The sequence below is a fragment of the Arachis hypogaea genome, chromosome 19 (genome assembly GCF_003086295.3).
Source record: "Arachis hypogaea cultivar Tifrunner chromosome 19, arahy.Tifrunner.gnm2.J5K5, whole genome shotgun sequence".
Lineage (NCBI taxonomy): Eukaryota > Viridiplantae > Streptophyta > Magnoliopsida > Fabales > Fabaceae > Arachis > Arachis hypogaea.
The window spans coordinates 25,049,183-25,064,588 of record NC_092054.1 but is presented as its reverse complement, the minus strand read 5'-3'; the positions used below and the strand labels follow the sequence as shown (position 1 = coordinate 25,064,588).

The following is a 15,406-nucleotide window of genomic DNA, read 5'->3' as shown; positions in this document are numbered from 1 at the left end:
ATTCACAATTTCAAGCTCCAATTATTTATTTTCAACCTAATACACATTCATAATACATATATACCCAATTTAATACTCAAAGCTCGAATTTAATGAAAATAAAATAGAATTATCGTATCCTCACCTTACCCAAGCTTCACATAAGCAAGAGTGAACATTTCTCTCAAGCTAATTGGATCCTAAAACATCAGAAATCAAAGAAATTCAATATTCCCACTTAAAATTCGAAAATTGGGAGAAAAGAGGGCTGAGAGTGATTAAACAAGTTACCAGTGAAATTGTTCCGGTAGAAATGTAGAGCTCGACGCGGTGGACGCGTGGCCGCAAACGGTGCGGCGATCGGAGCTCGGATGGAGGAGTTACGGCAAATTGAATTTACCGTAAGGGTTGGAAACGTTCTTCGTTTCTCTCTTCCCCTAAATGTGTTTCACGCTGCCTCTGCTGAATGGGGAAGAAGAGAGGCTTGGATTCATTAAATTCTGAGCCGGTTGGGCCCACGGGCCTGGTTTGGGCCCGGTTCAACCGGTTCGGCCCGTTTGGTCTAATTTTGGACCGATTTTTTTGAAATTAGTGTCAAAATTCTCGTTTCGATGAGCTCTACCCTATTTTGATATAATATTCGCATTTCTAATCCTCCTTATTAAAAAATAATTTATTAACTAATTATCTACTAATTTAATCGGGGTTTACATCCTACCCACCTAATAAAGAATTTTGCCCTCAAAATTCAAATATAGTTACCTGAAAAGAGATGTGGATAGTCCTTTCGCATATCTGATTCGAGTTCCCAGGTATGTTCCTCGATACCAGCTCGTCTCCAAGCTACTTTTACCAATGATACTTCCCTTCCTCGTAATCGTTTAACACTGGTGTCATCAATCCTCACCGGAATTACTGGGAGTGTTAGATCTTCTCTCACTTGGATTGGTTCTGGTTCTAGAACATGACTTGCGTCAGGATTATACTTCCGAAGCTGTGACACATGGAACACATCGTGCAAATTCGAAAGATACGGCGGTAAGGCAATTCTATAAGCCACTGGCCCAATTCTCTTCAGAATCTCAAATGGTCCAATATAACGGGGATTCAGTTTCTTGGTCTTAATAGCTCTTCCCACTCTAGTGGTTGGTGTAACTTTCAAAAAGACATGTTCTCCTTCTTCGAACTCCAAAGGCTTTCGCCTCTGGTCAGCATAGCTCTTTTGGCGGCTCTGGGCTATAAGCATTCGACTACGAATCTTCTTTATCTGTTCAGTCGTTTCGGCTATCATTTCAGGCCCTAATAAACTCCTTTCTCCAGTTTCATACCAACACAACGGAGACTGACATTTCCTGCCATACAGAGCCTCATATGGAGCCATTCCGATGCTCGCATGATAGCTATTATTATAAGAAAATTCTATTAATGGCATATACCGATCCCAGCTCGCAGGCTGGTCCAAAACACAAGCCCTTAGCATATCTTCTAAGGTCTGAATAGTTCTTTCTGACTGACCATCTGTCTGAGGGTGATACGCAGTACTCAAGCTTAACTGAGTCCCAAATGCACGCTGAAAAGCTCCCCAGAACCTTGATGTAAAACGGGGATCTCTATCAGATATAATAGTAGAGGGCACACCATGTAATCTGACAATCTCTTTGATATACATTCGAGCCAATTCCTCCATTGTGCAACTTATTCGGATAGGAAGAAAGTGAGCTGATTTTGTTAGTCGATCCACAACCACCCAAATAGCGTCACAACCAGATCTGGTTCTAGGCAAACCTATTACAAAATCCATTGCGATACTCTCCCATTTCCATTGTGGAATCTCCAAAGGCTGAAGGGTCCCTGATGGTCTCTGATGCTCAATCTTAACCTTCTGACACGTTAAACATTTAGATACATACAATGCCACATCATTCTTCATACCTGATCACCAGAACATCGTTTTCAGATCTTGATACATTTTAGTGCTCCCTGGGTGAATTGAAAACCCGCTCTTATGAGCATCCTTCAAGATTCTCTGTCGCAGGTCTCCAATATCTGGCACAATAATCCGGTTCCTAAACCTCCACAAACCATCCTGTCCTTCTGACACTCTCCACTGTTTCCCCTGTTCGACTGCTGGTAATACCTTACGTAACGCTTCACTGTCTCGATGAGCCTTCAGAAGTTCTGATTTAAAATCACTAGAAATTTGCAACTGACTCAAACACAGGATTCCAGATTCTTCTCTAACTCCCAAATTCAAACCTTGGAATGCCTTCAGTAACTCTTCCTCCCGTAGCATCATCCAAGCTGCATATAAAGACTTCCGACTCAAAGCGTCCGCCACAACGTTCGCTTTTCCTGGATGATAATTCAATTCAAAATCATAATCTTTCAGAAGCTCCATCCATCTCCTCTGACGCATATTCAATTCTTTCTGCTCAAAAAGATACTTCAAACTCTTATGGTCTGAGAAAACATGAAACTTAACACCATAGAGATAGTGCCTCCAAATCTTTAAAGCAAACACAACAGCAGCAAGTTCTAAATCATGTGTCGGGTAGTTCATCTCATGCGGCCTTAACTGCCGTGAGGCGTATGCTACAACATTCTGGTGCTGCATCAAAACACACCCCAACCCTTTCAGAGATGCATCACAATACACTTCAAATGGTTCACTTGGTTCAGGTAATATCAATACAGGTGCAGTAGTCAACATGTGCTTCAATGTTTGGAAACTTTCTTCACATTCCGGAGTCCAGATAAAAGGCGCATCCTTCCTAGTCAATTTAGTTAAAGGTAAGGCGAGTTGTGAAAATCCTTTAATGAATCTGCGATAATACCCCGCCAAACCTAGGAAACTCCTGATCTCTGTCACTGAAGTTGGTCGCTCCCAATTCATCACTGCTTCCACCTTAGCAGGATCCACAGCTATCCCCTGCTTACTCACCACGTGGCCGAGAAACTTCACTTCACTCTTCCAGAACTCACATTTAGATAGCTTAGCATATAACTTCCTGTCTCTCAGAATTTGAAGCACAATCCGCAAGTGATCAGCATGTTCCTCTTCAGTCTTAGAATAAACAAGAATGTCATCAATGAAGACAATAACAAACTTGTCCAGATACGGTCGAAAAATCCTGTTCATATAATCCATAAATACTGCCGGGGCATTAGTTATCCCAAAAGACATCACTGTATACTCATAATGACCATAACGGGTCCTGAAAGCAGTTTTCGGAATATCCTCGTCTCTAACCCTTATCTGATGATATCCGGATCGCAGGTCAATCTTAGAAAACACACCGGCACCCTGTAACTGATCCATTAGATCATCGATTCTAGGCAACGGATATTTATTCTTCACAGTGATCTTATTCAATTGCCGATAATCGACACACAACCGCATACTCCCATCCTTCTTCTTTACCAGTAACACTGGTGCTCCCCACGGAGAAACACTTGGTCGGATAAAATGCTTACCCAACAGATCTTCCAGCTGAGCCTTCAGTTCAGCCATTTCTAAAGGCGACATCCTATAAGGAGTAATTGAAATTGGACCGGATCGAGGTACCAACTCAATTGCGAATTCCACCTCTCGGTTAGGTGGGAATTCATTAATATCATCCGGAAACACATCTGGAAATTCACATACAACCGGAATTTGCTCTAAACTCTGATCATCACCTGATACTCCCGCAGTTAATAACATAATACCCTGACATTCAGTTCCAGAACAGTTTACTATCATAGAGTTCAAATAGTAACTATTCACCACAACCGGTGCTTCTGACCCTTCTGGCATAAACTGTACTGACTTCTCAGAACAATCAAGCAAAACATGATTCTTGGATAACCAATCCAATCCCAAAATGAGATCAAGACCAGTCATAGGCAAACAAATCAAATCATGCACAAATTCACGCTGTTGCACTCGAAAAGGAACTTGTGGACATTCTATCCTAGTCACCATAGCTTCATGAGTAGCATTATATACTTTCAAATCATAACCTAAAACCACCATTCTCAATCCTAATTCATGGGCCTTTTCAAATACAATAAATGAATGACTTGCTCCTGAATCAAATAAAGCATTTAAGATTTTACCAGCCATTTCACAATTACCTCTAATCAGTGTCTCAGATCCCTCAGCACCAATGGTAGAAGTGGTATATACTCTCCCTGGCTGCTGCACCCTACCAGTCTCATACTTCTTCTTCTCAGGGCAATTACTGGCTATATGCCCGGGCTGTCCACAGGAATAGCACACTCCAAGTCCTAGTCTGCACGGAACTCCAGGATGATACTTTCCGCACTTCTGACAATTCAGATCTTGCTGTGGCTGCTTCCCAAACCTTTTTCCTTGACTAGCATTGGTATTCGGCCTTCTGTAATTACCTTGACCCTGAGTCTGCTGCGAAACAAAACCTCCACATTTGAAATTCCTACCTCTCGGAGCAAAGTTCCTCCCTGAAGGCCTCTGAAAAGGCATCCTCAAACTCCCTTTCTCTGCTGCCGCCTTCCTCACACAATCCTCAGCCACCCTACTCTTATTCACCAATTCAGAAAATACCCTAATCTCCATTGGGGCAACGAAGCTCAGAATATCGCTCCGAAGACCTCCCTCATATTTAATACACTTCCATTCAGCAAAATCTTCAGGCGCACCTTGACAGATACGAGAAAAGCGACATAACTCCTCAAATTTACTGGTATACTCAGCAATAGTCATCTGTCCCTGCTTTAACTGCATTAATTCAAGTTCCTTGGCATTTCTGGCTGAATTAGGAAAGTATTTCTTATAGAATTCTGTTCGAAAAACCTCCCAAGGAATTACAGCACCATCAGGCTGCATAATACGTCGTGTTCCCTGCCACCAATACTGAGCTTCACCTTGCAGCTGATAAGGTCCAAATTCAACCCATTGCTCTTCAGGAACCTGTTGTGCCTGTAATGCCCTTTCCATAGCCTGAATCCAATTATCTGCATCAGTGGGATTTGAGGTTCCCCTAAAGGTTGGAGGGTGAACTTTCAGAAATGTAGCAAGCGTCATAAGACCGTCCTCATCATTATTGTTCCCATGATTACCCAATGCCTCAGCTGTTGCCTGCATAGCTGCAGCCATATTTCCCAGGGCAGCCATAAAGTCTACTGGATCAGTCCCTATGGAAGCAGGAGTAACGGTGCCTGTCCTACCTCTACCTCGCCCACGACCGCGTCCGCGAGTCGACATCTGGTCCCTATACACACCAAACAAGTGATATTAAGTTGATCAGTCTCAATATCGCAGGTCTAATGCTTTAAGTTCCAAATGCATGCTCACAAACGTTTATGCCATATATATCAATCAGATATCCTAATAGCACATACACACATATACAGAGAATGCACAGAAGCACAATCAGTCCGTCTTTCAGGCTCTATAGGAACGAACTGCTCTGATACCATAATGTAACACCCTACCACACAAAGCTTTACGCTTAAGTCGTAAAACAGAGGTGATGTGGTATTACGACCTCTAAAATAAAATAAGTACATATAATAGCAGAAGAGTTATAATATGCTAGGAGCCTTGAAGAAAAGGGGGAAATAAAAATCGCACAATAAAGGCGCAACGCTCAAGGAACGAGTTAACTTACGTGCTAAGAAAACCATAACTATCAAACATAAGCTAACAGAAGTGGGAATAGAGTGCCAAAGATACAAAATATCAAGCTCCTAACTCAGCCTGCGAAGTCAAGACTGGCCGGAGAATATTTACACATATATATACATACATATCCAAAACCCAAAAGTACATATACACAATCCTGCCTCTCCATAAACCTTTAAGAGGATCAAAAAGAATAAGTCATGCGGAGAGAAAACTAAGTACATATATATACATCATAGCATAACAAAATATCCCAGTAACCACTCCGCTTCAAGAGTCCAGACGCCTAACGAGATGCCTCTCGACCTGCATCTGAAAAATAACAACATAGTATGGAATGAGAACCGGAGGTTCTCAGTATGGTAAAAGTGCCACACACATAATATATAAGGTCCTGGGAATGCCAGAGGCAATCCTAAAACGCCGACACTCAGATTATAGAGCTTAAAGTATTAAACAGAAGCCATAAAAGGTGGTTTCCTAAAAATATTTAATTATAACTTAACTTAACCTTAAATCTAAGTCCTATGCTGCCATTCCTCCATACCTCCAACTCCATCGTGCATTTTCACAGACAAATAGACAGATAAAGGCAAACACAAGAAGGTTACAACTACTGCAGGTAACAAATACACATTTAGCATGGCAAATACAGGTAGGCACACCCAATTAGAGCACAAGCAAGTAATTCAAGAAATATGCATATGATGCATGCCTGTCCTATGGCTGATGAGGCTCATCTGTCGGTTATCCAGCCAACCCGACAAGTCTGAATTGTCCTTAGACTGTCCCCCGACGTGCATCCCCAAGAGTCTATGCATAGATTTTTCTCAAATAATCAATATTGCTCAATGGGGGTAACATTCTCGGGAATTTATATAGTGCCCGGTCACACTTACGTCGTAGGGTCAACAGAGTATCGAGTTTTCAACCTGGTACACGTGGTGGCAAGCCACGGCACTTAATCCAGGGAATCTCGTATCTCAGATTATTCAAATTCATAAGCCATATAAATAATTCAATTATAATTCCTCAACATCCACATCATTCTCAATCACATCTCATTCATCATTATATGTCAATCATATTCAATCATTATCCTTCATTATCACACCTCTCATTCCGTCCATCAATAGTTCCAATTCAAAACATAATTCATTCTTTTCCAAATGAACTAAACTTAAAACATGCTCATTTTCTTAATAACTCAAAATCAAACCATATAACCTTTAAATCTAAATCTTTTTAAATAATCATATAAACAAAATCTCTAATTTTTATAAAATTTCGGCAGCATCTCCTCTAAAACTCGGACTTTGCCACCCTGTTCGGGTCCAAACCTGTATTCTTTTCAATTCAACATACCCTTTCTCATCATCATAACAACCACCACAATAAATCTACCTCAAATCAACAATTAAACTTATACAATATTCAAATCCAACAACCAAAATTTAACTAAGGATCATAGTTCACAAATCCTAGGCTTTTAACACAAAATACCTCATTATCACAACAACCTCCACAATAGTTATACCTCAAATCAATAATTCACCAAATCATTAGTTAATCAACAATAACTTTCAACCATAATTCTCTCCAAATTAACATAACAACATTCACCATCCGAAATTAAAAACTAATTATCCAATAAACTTCAACCAAATATATTCATCGATAAATTACTAAACATTAAACATACACCTGCATTCCAACTTATCCAATGGTCATCTAGCCTAAGTTTTCACAGAACATTATATATTAAATGCAAGAAACCTAAACCATACCTTAGCCGATTTCCACGTAACGACCAAAGCTATTTATTCAAAACCAAAACAGCCCCTCAAAACTCAACTAATCCGCTTCCTCCAAGTTCCAGTATTCACAATTTCAAGCTCCAATTATTTATTTTCAACCTAATACACATTCATAATACATATATACCCAATTTAATACTCAAAGCTCGAATTTAATGAAAATAAAATAGAATTATCGTATCCTCACCTTACCCAAGCTTCACATAAGCAAGAGTGAACATTTCTCTCAAGCTAATTGGATCCTAAAACATCAGAAATCAAAGAAATTCAATATTCCCACTTAAAATTCGAAAATTGGGAGAAAAGAGGGCTGAGAGTGATTAAACAAGTTACCAGTGAAATTGTTCCGGTAGAAATGTAGAGCTCGACGCGGTGGACGCGTGGCCGCAAACGGTGCGGCGATCGGAGCTCGGATGGAGGAGTTACGGCAAATTGAATTTACCGTAAGGGTTGGAAACGTTCTTCGTTTCTCTCTTCCCCTAAATGTGTTTCACGCTGCCTCTGCTGAATGGGGAAGAAGAGAGGCTTGGATTCATTAAATTCTGAGCCGGTTGGGCCCACGGGCCTGGTTTGGGCCCGGTTCAACCGGTTCGGCCCGTTTGGTCTAATTTTGGACCGATTTTTTTGAAATTAGTGTCAAAATTCTCGTTTCGATGAGCTCTACCCTATTTTGATATAATATTCGCATTTCTAATCCTCCTTATTAAAAAATAATTTATTAACTAATTATCTACTAATTTAATCGGGGTTTACATTAAGTAACTTTTTAAAAAATTGCGAAAATTGTATCAAATAATGCTGTAATATTTTATAAGTTAAAAAAATTTAAAATGGTTAGCTTTCAATTCGGTACCCGAAAAATTCAACCGTTGATAAAATAGTCTCCAAAAAATATTATTGACAAAATAGTTTTTGAATTATTTGAAAATGCAACAAAAAAACAAATAAATATTTTTTTTGTAAATAACAAAAAAATTTCACATTTAGCAAACGACTTATCCATTAAATCTAAATTTTTTTGGTAACATTACAATAAATATTTAGAAGATACACAAAAAAATTTAGAGCAAAATTTGATCTCTAAATTTTTCTTTTTATTTTTAACAAAAATATTATCATTCACAATAAATTTTTTTTAAAAAAAATTTACTTCACAAAAAATTACTAAATTTTAAGAAGAAAAATAACTTATTTTTTCAATCATAATTGTGAAATTTACATCAAAATTTAGTCTCCAAAATTGTCTTATAGAACATATATTCAATATCTAATTCTTTTTGTTATCTTTTTAAATGTTTTAGGGTTTATTTGTCATAAGCATCTTTTAGAATTTGATTTATCAGTGATGCAAACTTTTCAGTACTATTTTGATGGTTTATTCTAAAAGAATGATTTATAGATCTTCCTAGACGAGACCTAAATCTAAAATGTAAAACCTATATGAAATCGCAAAACATAATTTTTTGCATCAACTTTTTTATTTATTTTTTAAAACCGTTTTAGACCACGTTGTAAACGAAGTCAAATTGCACCCGTATAAGACAAGGATTATTATATTGTTGTAGACATTTGCAGTAAAAATGTAAAATTTGATAATTCCAAGACAAGGATTATTATATATTTATATTCATGTAGACATTTGCAGTAAAATTTGTTCATCGAACGAAGGATAATTATACCCTCAAAGCTAATCAGTAATTACTCGCCACGTCTAGGTGTGGATTAACTCCGATATCCCTGCTATCATACAATTACTATCAGAAAACGAAAGAGTGTAATATATTCCGAACAATTTTATTGAAACATAAGAATGGGTACAAGAATGTGGCAGTCGTCATGGATACAAAAATGACTATAATACAAAATAAATCTAACAATAATACATATATACACGGCCGCCCACCGCCATCACCGCTGCTGCAACCACCAACCACGGATCCCTGACCCCGGTCTATGTACATCAACCGACCACGTAGGAAAAAATTATGGCTACTTTTTCCAATGGGTAATATAACTGAAGCAGCCAAAAACAGCATACAATATCTCCACAATCACATTTTATTTGATGTTAATGTACATACACGCTTAGTTGCTGGCACTCCCTTCCAATAAACTCCTCAAGCTACAAAGAGCCTCTGCAGAGAGGCTGCAACATCTAATTTTCCGCTGGCAAGGTGGAGACGGAGGTGTAGAGGACTCATTGTTGTCAAGGGAAGAGAAGCAAACAATGATAACAGTGAGGTTGTCAAATGTGTTCAAGCGCAATGCCTCCATGACGAGGTCCCTTGCGCATTTATCAGGGTCATCGTGTCGCCTCAGACCTTTGCGAACAAGGCTAACTGCATGCTGACTTGACATCACATCCCAGATGCCATCACACCCTATGATGAGGAATTCGTCGTCCTCTGTTAGGACCATTTGTCGGAACTCAGGCTCTGCAATCAAAGGGGAGGAAGAACCCTTTGGTAACTTCATGTCCCAGTCACCTAGGGCTCGAGTAACGGACAGAACCCCATTAAGGTAACCATCTTCTATGTAACCGCCCAATTCTTCAACTCGCCTCCGCTCTGATGCATATATAGGCCTGTGATCTTGAGACATGTCAATGGCCTCTCCTTTACGACAGAGAACTGCCCGGCAATCACCAGCATTGGCCACCATCAGAAGCCTGGAACATTACACCAGGGTCAGCAATGCAAATATAAAGAGGTCACAGGCTCTAAACCTAATTTAATGTTTGAGGTCATCATATGTACATTAAATAAAAGCACATCGAACAAAAGAGAACCAAGGAAGTGAAGTATGGATATACCTTCCAAGCACCAAAGCAGTGAGAGCCGTGGTGCCTGATGACGTGTTCACACTGCAATCATCAGCCAATGCCGAGTCAGCTGAAAGAAATGCTTTCCTTAGGGAATTCTCAACCTCTTCCAGAAACACATTATCTACTTCAGATGTCTGTGGGAAACTACCATCCTCAAAGAAGAATTTTATTACATTTTTTCTTACATAAGCTGCAGCTTCAGGTCCTCCATGACCGTCAAAAACCTGTGAGAATCACCAAATCTCAAATAAGTTTATGATTTGAATGGACAAAGGATTGAGCTACCATGGTGAAAACATTAATTACCCCGTAGAAAGCACTCGGTTTAGGAAAGGTGTGTAGTGATCCAAGGTGAGACGACAAATCATCTATCCTTATATGTTCATCTTCCATGTATCTTCGTGGCCCAATATCAGCAAAACTACCAGAACGGATGCAGGGAACAAATTGCAGAACAGCATTTTCAAGAGCTGCATCTGAGATTCTTTCGGTAGGTCCGGCTTCCTGTACCACAATCAAATCACAGAAAATGAGAATCACTATATCAAAGGACATGATCTAGTTAGCTTGACCCGTACACAACATATGCAAAATCATGCTCTACATTGCATAAATCAGAAATCAGAAACAAAACAAACCCAATAGGTGGAAGTTAATGCATTTCATAATTAACATTTAACATTCATATAAGTTCTTCAATCACATCATTCAGCAATAAAAACATTTTGGCTACACATAGTTATTAATTACAGCCAACAAGGATGTGATCTGTAATCACATACAATCACATTTACAACTATTCATGGAGGATTTGATCCACAACAACACACCTTTGGTTGGCACTAGCAAGAGCGTTATTCTTCATGGTACCAACTACATAAAAAATCCATTCCCATGCGTATCTACGCCAACAAAAAGAAATCAATTTCAAAAGGCCAGAGAGAGATTCACAAAACATTTCGCTCCTTGGTGCTAACCAAAAATTCGGATCAACATGAAAGAAGATGTTAAACTAAACACAGGTTGCTAAATCAAACAAGTAAGAAACACAAGGAACTAATCTAACCGAAAATTGCATAATTCAGGTACCTAAGAATCTTCGCCTATCAAGTACCAAGCCAATTTCTTTTTCCAGGAAATCAAAGAATTCAGAAGACGAAACAAGCGAACCAAAGAAAAACGGAAAGAAAGAAAACGTTCATACTGTATTTAAGGAACAGAAACACAGAATTCACAAAATTTAGAGAAGAAAAAAAGGAAGTTGGGTAAGGTTCTGAAAAACTGACATCTTGTGAAGTGAGTAACTGAGCGGAGACCGATTCAGAAGGTCGAGCTCGGTCAAAACTCGGAGGCGAGATAGCAGTGGGTGCTGCGTCTTCGATCTCGTGAATTCCAGTCCCTTTGTTCGGAAAATACTTCACATCCAACAACGCCACGCTCTGTTGACACACAAGCTCTGCTTCAGCCACCATCTTTCCAAGTTCTTCACACCAATTTCTATTCAAACTCAACGCTTCCAAGAGGATTGATTTGATTTTATTTGATTCGATTCGATTTCAAACGGCTTCTCTGTTTTTTCTTTCCTTTCTTTCTTTCTTTCTTTCTTTCTTTTCGGTTGTTGAGGTTTTCTTGGGAATTTTCTCGCACTTTCTGATTTTTTATCAAAAAAAACTTCTGAAACTTATGAGTTGAAACGGAATTTAACTCTCGGGGGGTTACCGGCGGCTACCGGTGAGAATTTTCTGGGAACCGGCACGTGCGGTTATGCACCATAGGATTCTTGGAGATGCGTTTGCCACAGCACGCGTTGAGGCTTTTACTTGACCGACACGTGACTGTTTAGGGGTTGACGCGTGACCTTTGAAGTGTTGGGAAGGTTGCTTCCTTAAAAGACGGAAATGCCCTTTGGGGTGTTAGCTGTCAGTTTGACTTTAAAGTTGGCTACAGTTGGGTGAAGGGTATCATGGGAAGTTCGCTTAACGCCGACCGAACCCATTTTTAACTGTCTTTTTGTGTTCATACGAGCTGACGCGTTTGTCACCAATATTGGTGATCTATGACTTGGCATCAGCTAAGTTAGCTAACCCCTTTCTTAAGTTGAAGAATTTCCGTTTTTTTTTTTTTTTTTTACTTATAAAAGAAATTATTTTAAAATTGTCAACTATTTTTTTCCGTTTTCTTTAATTTCCTGAAAATATGACATACCTTTGAGATTTGAAAACAAAAATATTAGGTAAAAATACGTTTTCTAAGTATTAAATCTAACTAAATTATGTTCTACTAAATAAGTTTGTTCAAAAGAATAATCTAAAAAATTAATATTATAGCAGTTAATTACTCAATTTTATTTAATATTATAATAAATTATAAAATAAATTTAATATGAAGTCCACTAAATTTTAGTTGGATATTTCTTCTATTAAATTTTGAATGTTCTTATTTTTAAGTTTTAACTTAGATTTTTTATATTAAATGTTAGTTATATAGTGTTGACTCTCAAGATTTTTTTATTTCAAAAATATCATAAATATATTAAAAATTAGTCATTAAATTAATTATTATATATTTATTTAAATATATATTTATTAATTTTTTTAATATATATTTTATATTTTAACATATATTTTATATAAATAACTGGTTTAATAATTAATTTTATATATAAATAATATAATTATTTTTTAATTGACTTTACATTTTTTTTTCTTCTCTTTCTTCTTTTGCATATCCTGCTTTTTTATTTTTTATTTTTTGGCATTCTTTTTCTTCTCACAATCTTCTTTTTTACTTTGCTTTTTTCTTTCTTTATATACTTCTACAAAAAATTATGAAAAAAAATAAAGAAGAGAGATAAAAGATAAAATGAAGAAGAATAAATTGCATAAAAAACAAAAAATACATGTTTTTTTTACATAAATATAACTTTTTTTGTCACAAACACACAATTATTTTAAGAAAACATATAAACTGTTTTTGCAATAAACACATAATTTTTTTAAGAATAAACACACAAATCTTTAAAAAAAAATAGGAAGCAAACATAAATTTTTTAACACTATCTTTTAAAAGAAACATAAGAAGTGAATACAAAAATTTTTTAATGGTAAATACAAAAATTGTTCGTACATAAGCATATAAATATTTTGAAATTAATCTATCACATAATTTTTTTAAAAAAATATAAAAAATACAAAAAAAGTTTTTATCTATAATCATAAAAAAATTTAGGATAAATTCCTCAATATTTTAAGAAAAAACAAGGGAAAAAAAACAATTTTTTTTATCTAAGAACATAATTTTCTTACGTAAATCGATATTTTTTTTTTTGAAAAAAAGGAAGAAAGCCATATTTTATTGATCTATTCAATAGATATTATAACTTATAAGTTGATCGGTCTAAAATGAGCGGCATACAACTTAAAAAGATAACTTGTAAGTTTTGTAAAAAAAAAAAATTTATAATCTTTTGTGTAAAAATTTATAATTTTTGACAATATTTTATAGTAAAGAACATAAAAGAAATAAATAATTTTTTTATTATTAATTTGTATTTAATGAATGGTCTCCATCCTGCGGCAGAGGCTCTTAGCTTTGACTGGTCCCCTAAATTTTAATTTTTATTAATAAAAAATAAATTTTATGAAGATAGTCTTTTTTTTTTATTATTCAATTCTTCTTTGCACAAAAAAAAAATCTTATTTTCAAATTATAATATATAAATATAATTTATTAATAATTTAGAGTAAACCTACAAAAAATTTATATATTTTTGTACAGTATTAATAAAATATAATAGTTGTAGACCAATTTATTTAAAAAAATATATATAAATTTTTTTTTTCAATGTTTTCATCCATTCAAGATTTTTTCGACTTTTATTCTTGGAACAGTAATATTATTTTTTATTTTTTTATCTTTTTAATTTTTTTATCTTTTATATATATATATATATATATATATTGCAGATTAAAAGAAAAGATTCTAGTTCTTTATTTTTTTTCAAAACAAATGTTCTACTTTTATTTTTTTTTTAAATTACAAGAGAACCATTGAACCAACAATCAAGACACATAGTCGTACATGATATATTATATATAGGTAAATAATAGAATAAATAAAGCATATTTTAATTTTTTTTCTTGATTTAAATAAATTAATTTTATTTTTCTATTAGTCTTGTTTAATTTTTTATTTTTTTATATATTTGGTTATTTATTTAATTTATTGTTATTTGTTAAATTTGTATGTTATTATACGCTAGTTTGTATATTTAGCTCTTCTTGTAAATCAACTATTTAATTATAATTTTGTATTACTGATACTACAATGTTAGTATTATTGTTCTAAATTTTAATATCTTATTTTGAATTAAAATATAATTTTATATTTTATAAAGATTATATATTGTAATTTGTACTTTTTGTTAAATATATTTTTAATTATAGAAACTTATTTGGCCATTTAAATTTTGAGTAAGTTTAAAATTATTGATATATTTTTTAAAAGAAAAGATCAAGAGATTGAAGATACTTCTAATATTATTACTTCAATAATTGAGTGGTCATCAAATTTCATTACTTCAAGTTCTCCATTAAATAGTTCAAAGTGTCTACGACTTCTTCCTAATCAACTGGATGTTTTTCATTTGAAAAGAGATCTTAGAATGTGATCAATGATTCAGAAGTTTTCTCTAAATCAAAGAAATAAAATTCATCAGCAATATATTAAAGTTGGGTCAAATCAACCAATTGTTGATAACTATCCATTTTCTGGTAATAAAAATCATCGTCACTTTCACCCTTTATGGTTTAAATTATTTTCATCTTGGTTAGAATATTTTATAGAAGATTATGCTATATATTGTTTTTTATGTTTTTTTTTTTTTGGTAAGAAACCTTCAATCATTACAGATTCAAATGTTTTTATGGAGAATAATTTCAAGAATTAAAAGAAAGTAAATATTGAAAAAGAATGTGCTCTTCTAAATTATATTGGCAAAGGTCCCAACTCATTTCATCATAAGTCACTAAAATGGTATGATGATTTGATGAAACAATCACAACATATTAACAAATTTTTTCATAAGAAAATATCAGAAGAGATTGAAAATAATCGAATTCGACTAGGAGCATATATAGATTG

The 15,406-nt window shown here is 35.3% G+C and overlaps 1 protein-coding gene across 2 annotated transcripts; it reads right to left on the bottom strand.

Moving 5' to 3' along the window:
• Nucleotides 1-9,220: 9,220 nt before the first annotated feature.
• LOC112775546 (probable protein phosphatase 2C 49) lies at nucleotides 9,221-11,945 on the bottom strand. 2 transcript variants are annotated; one of them, XM_025819242.3, is made up of 4 exons: nucleotides 11,551-11,945; nucleotides 10,571-10,768; nucleotides 10,253-10,488; nucleotides 9,221-10,108 (listed from the first exon to the last, which is right to left on the bottom strand). In XM_025819242.3, exons 1-4 carry the CDS (start codon nucleotides 11,734-11,736, stop codon nucleotides 9,526-9,528), a joined length of 1,203 nt encoding a protein of 400 aa, XP_025675027.1. In that variant the 5' UTR covers nucleotides 11,737-11,945; the 3' UTR covers nucleotides 9,221-9,525. The 2 variants fall into 2 exon arrangements, with proteins under 2 accessions (XP_025675027.1, XP_025675028.1); XM_025819243.3 differs by lacking the exon at nucleotides 11,551-11,945 and adding an exon at nucleotides 11,095-11,166.
• Between the last annotated feature and the right edge of the window lie 3,461 nt (nucleotides 11,946-15,406).

Bases quoted from the DNA above. Each gene is read 5' to 3' on its own strand.
- LOC112775546 (XM_025819242.3), bottom strand. From the start codon at position 11,736: ATGGTGGCTGAAGCAGAGCTTGTGTGTCAACAGAGCGTGGCGTTGTTG. The intron at 10,769-11,550 runs GTCAGTTTTTCA...ATTGTGGTACAG, and splicing joins AGTTACTCACTTCACAAGAT to GAAGCCGGACCTACCGAAAG. The intron at 10,489-10,570 runs GTAATTAATGTT...TGATTCTCACAG, and splicing joins AACCGAGTGCTTTCTACGGG to GTTTTTGACGGTCATGGAGG.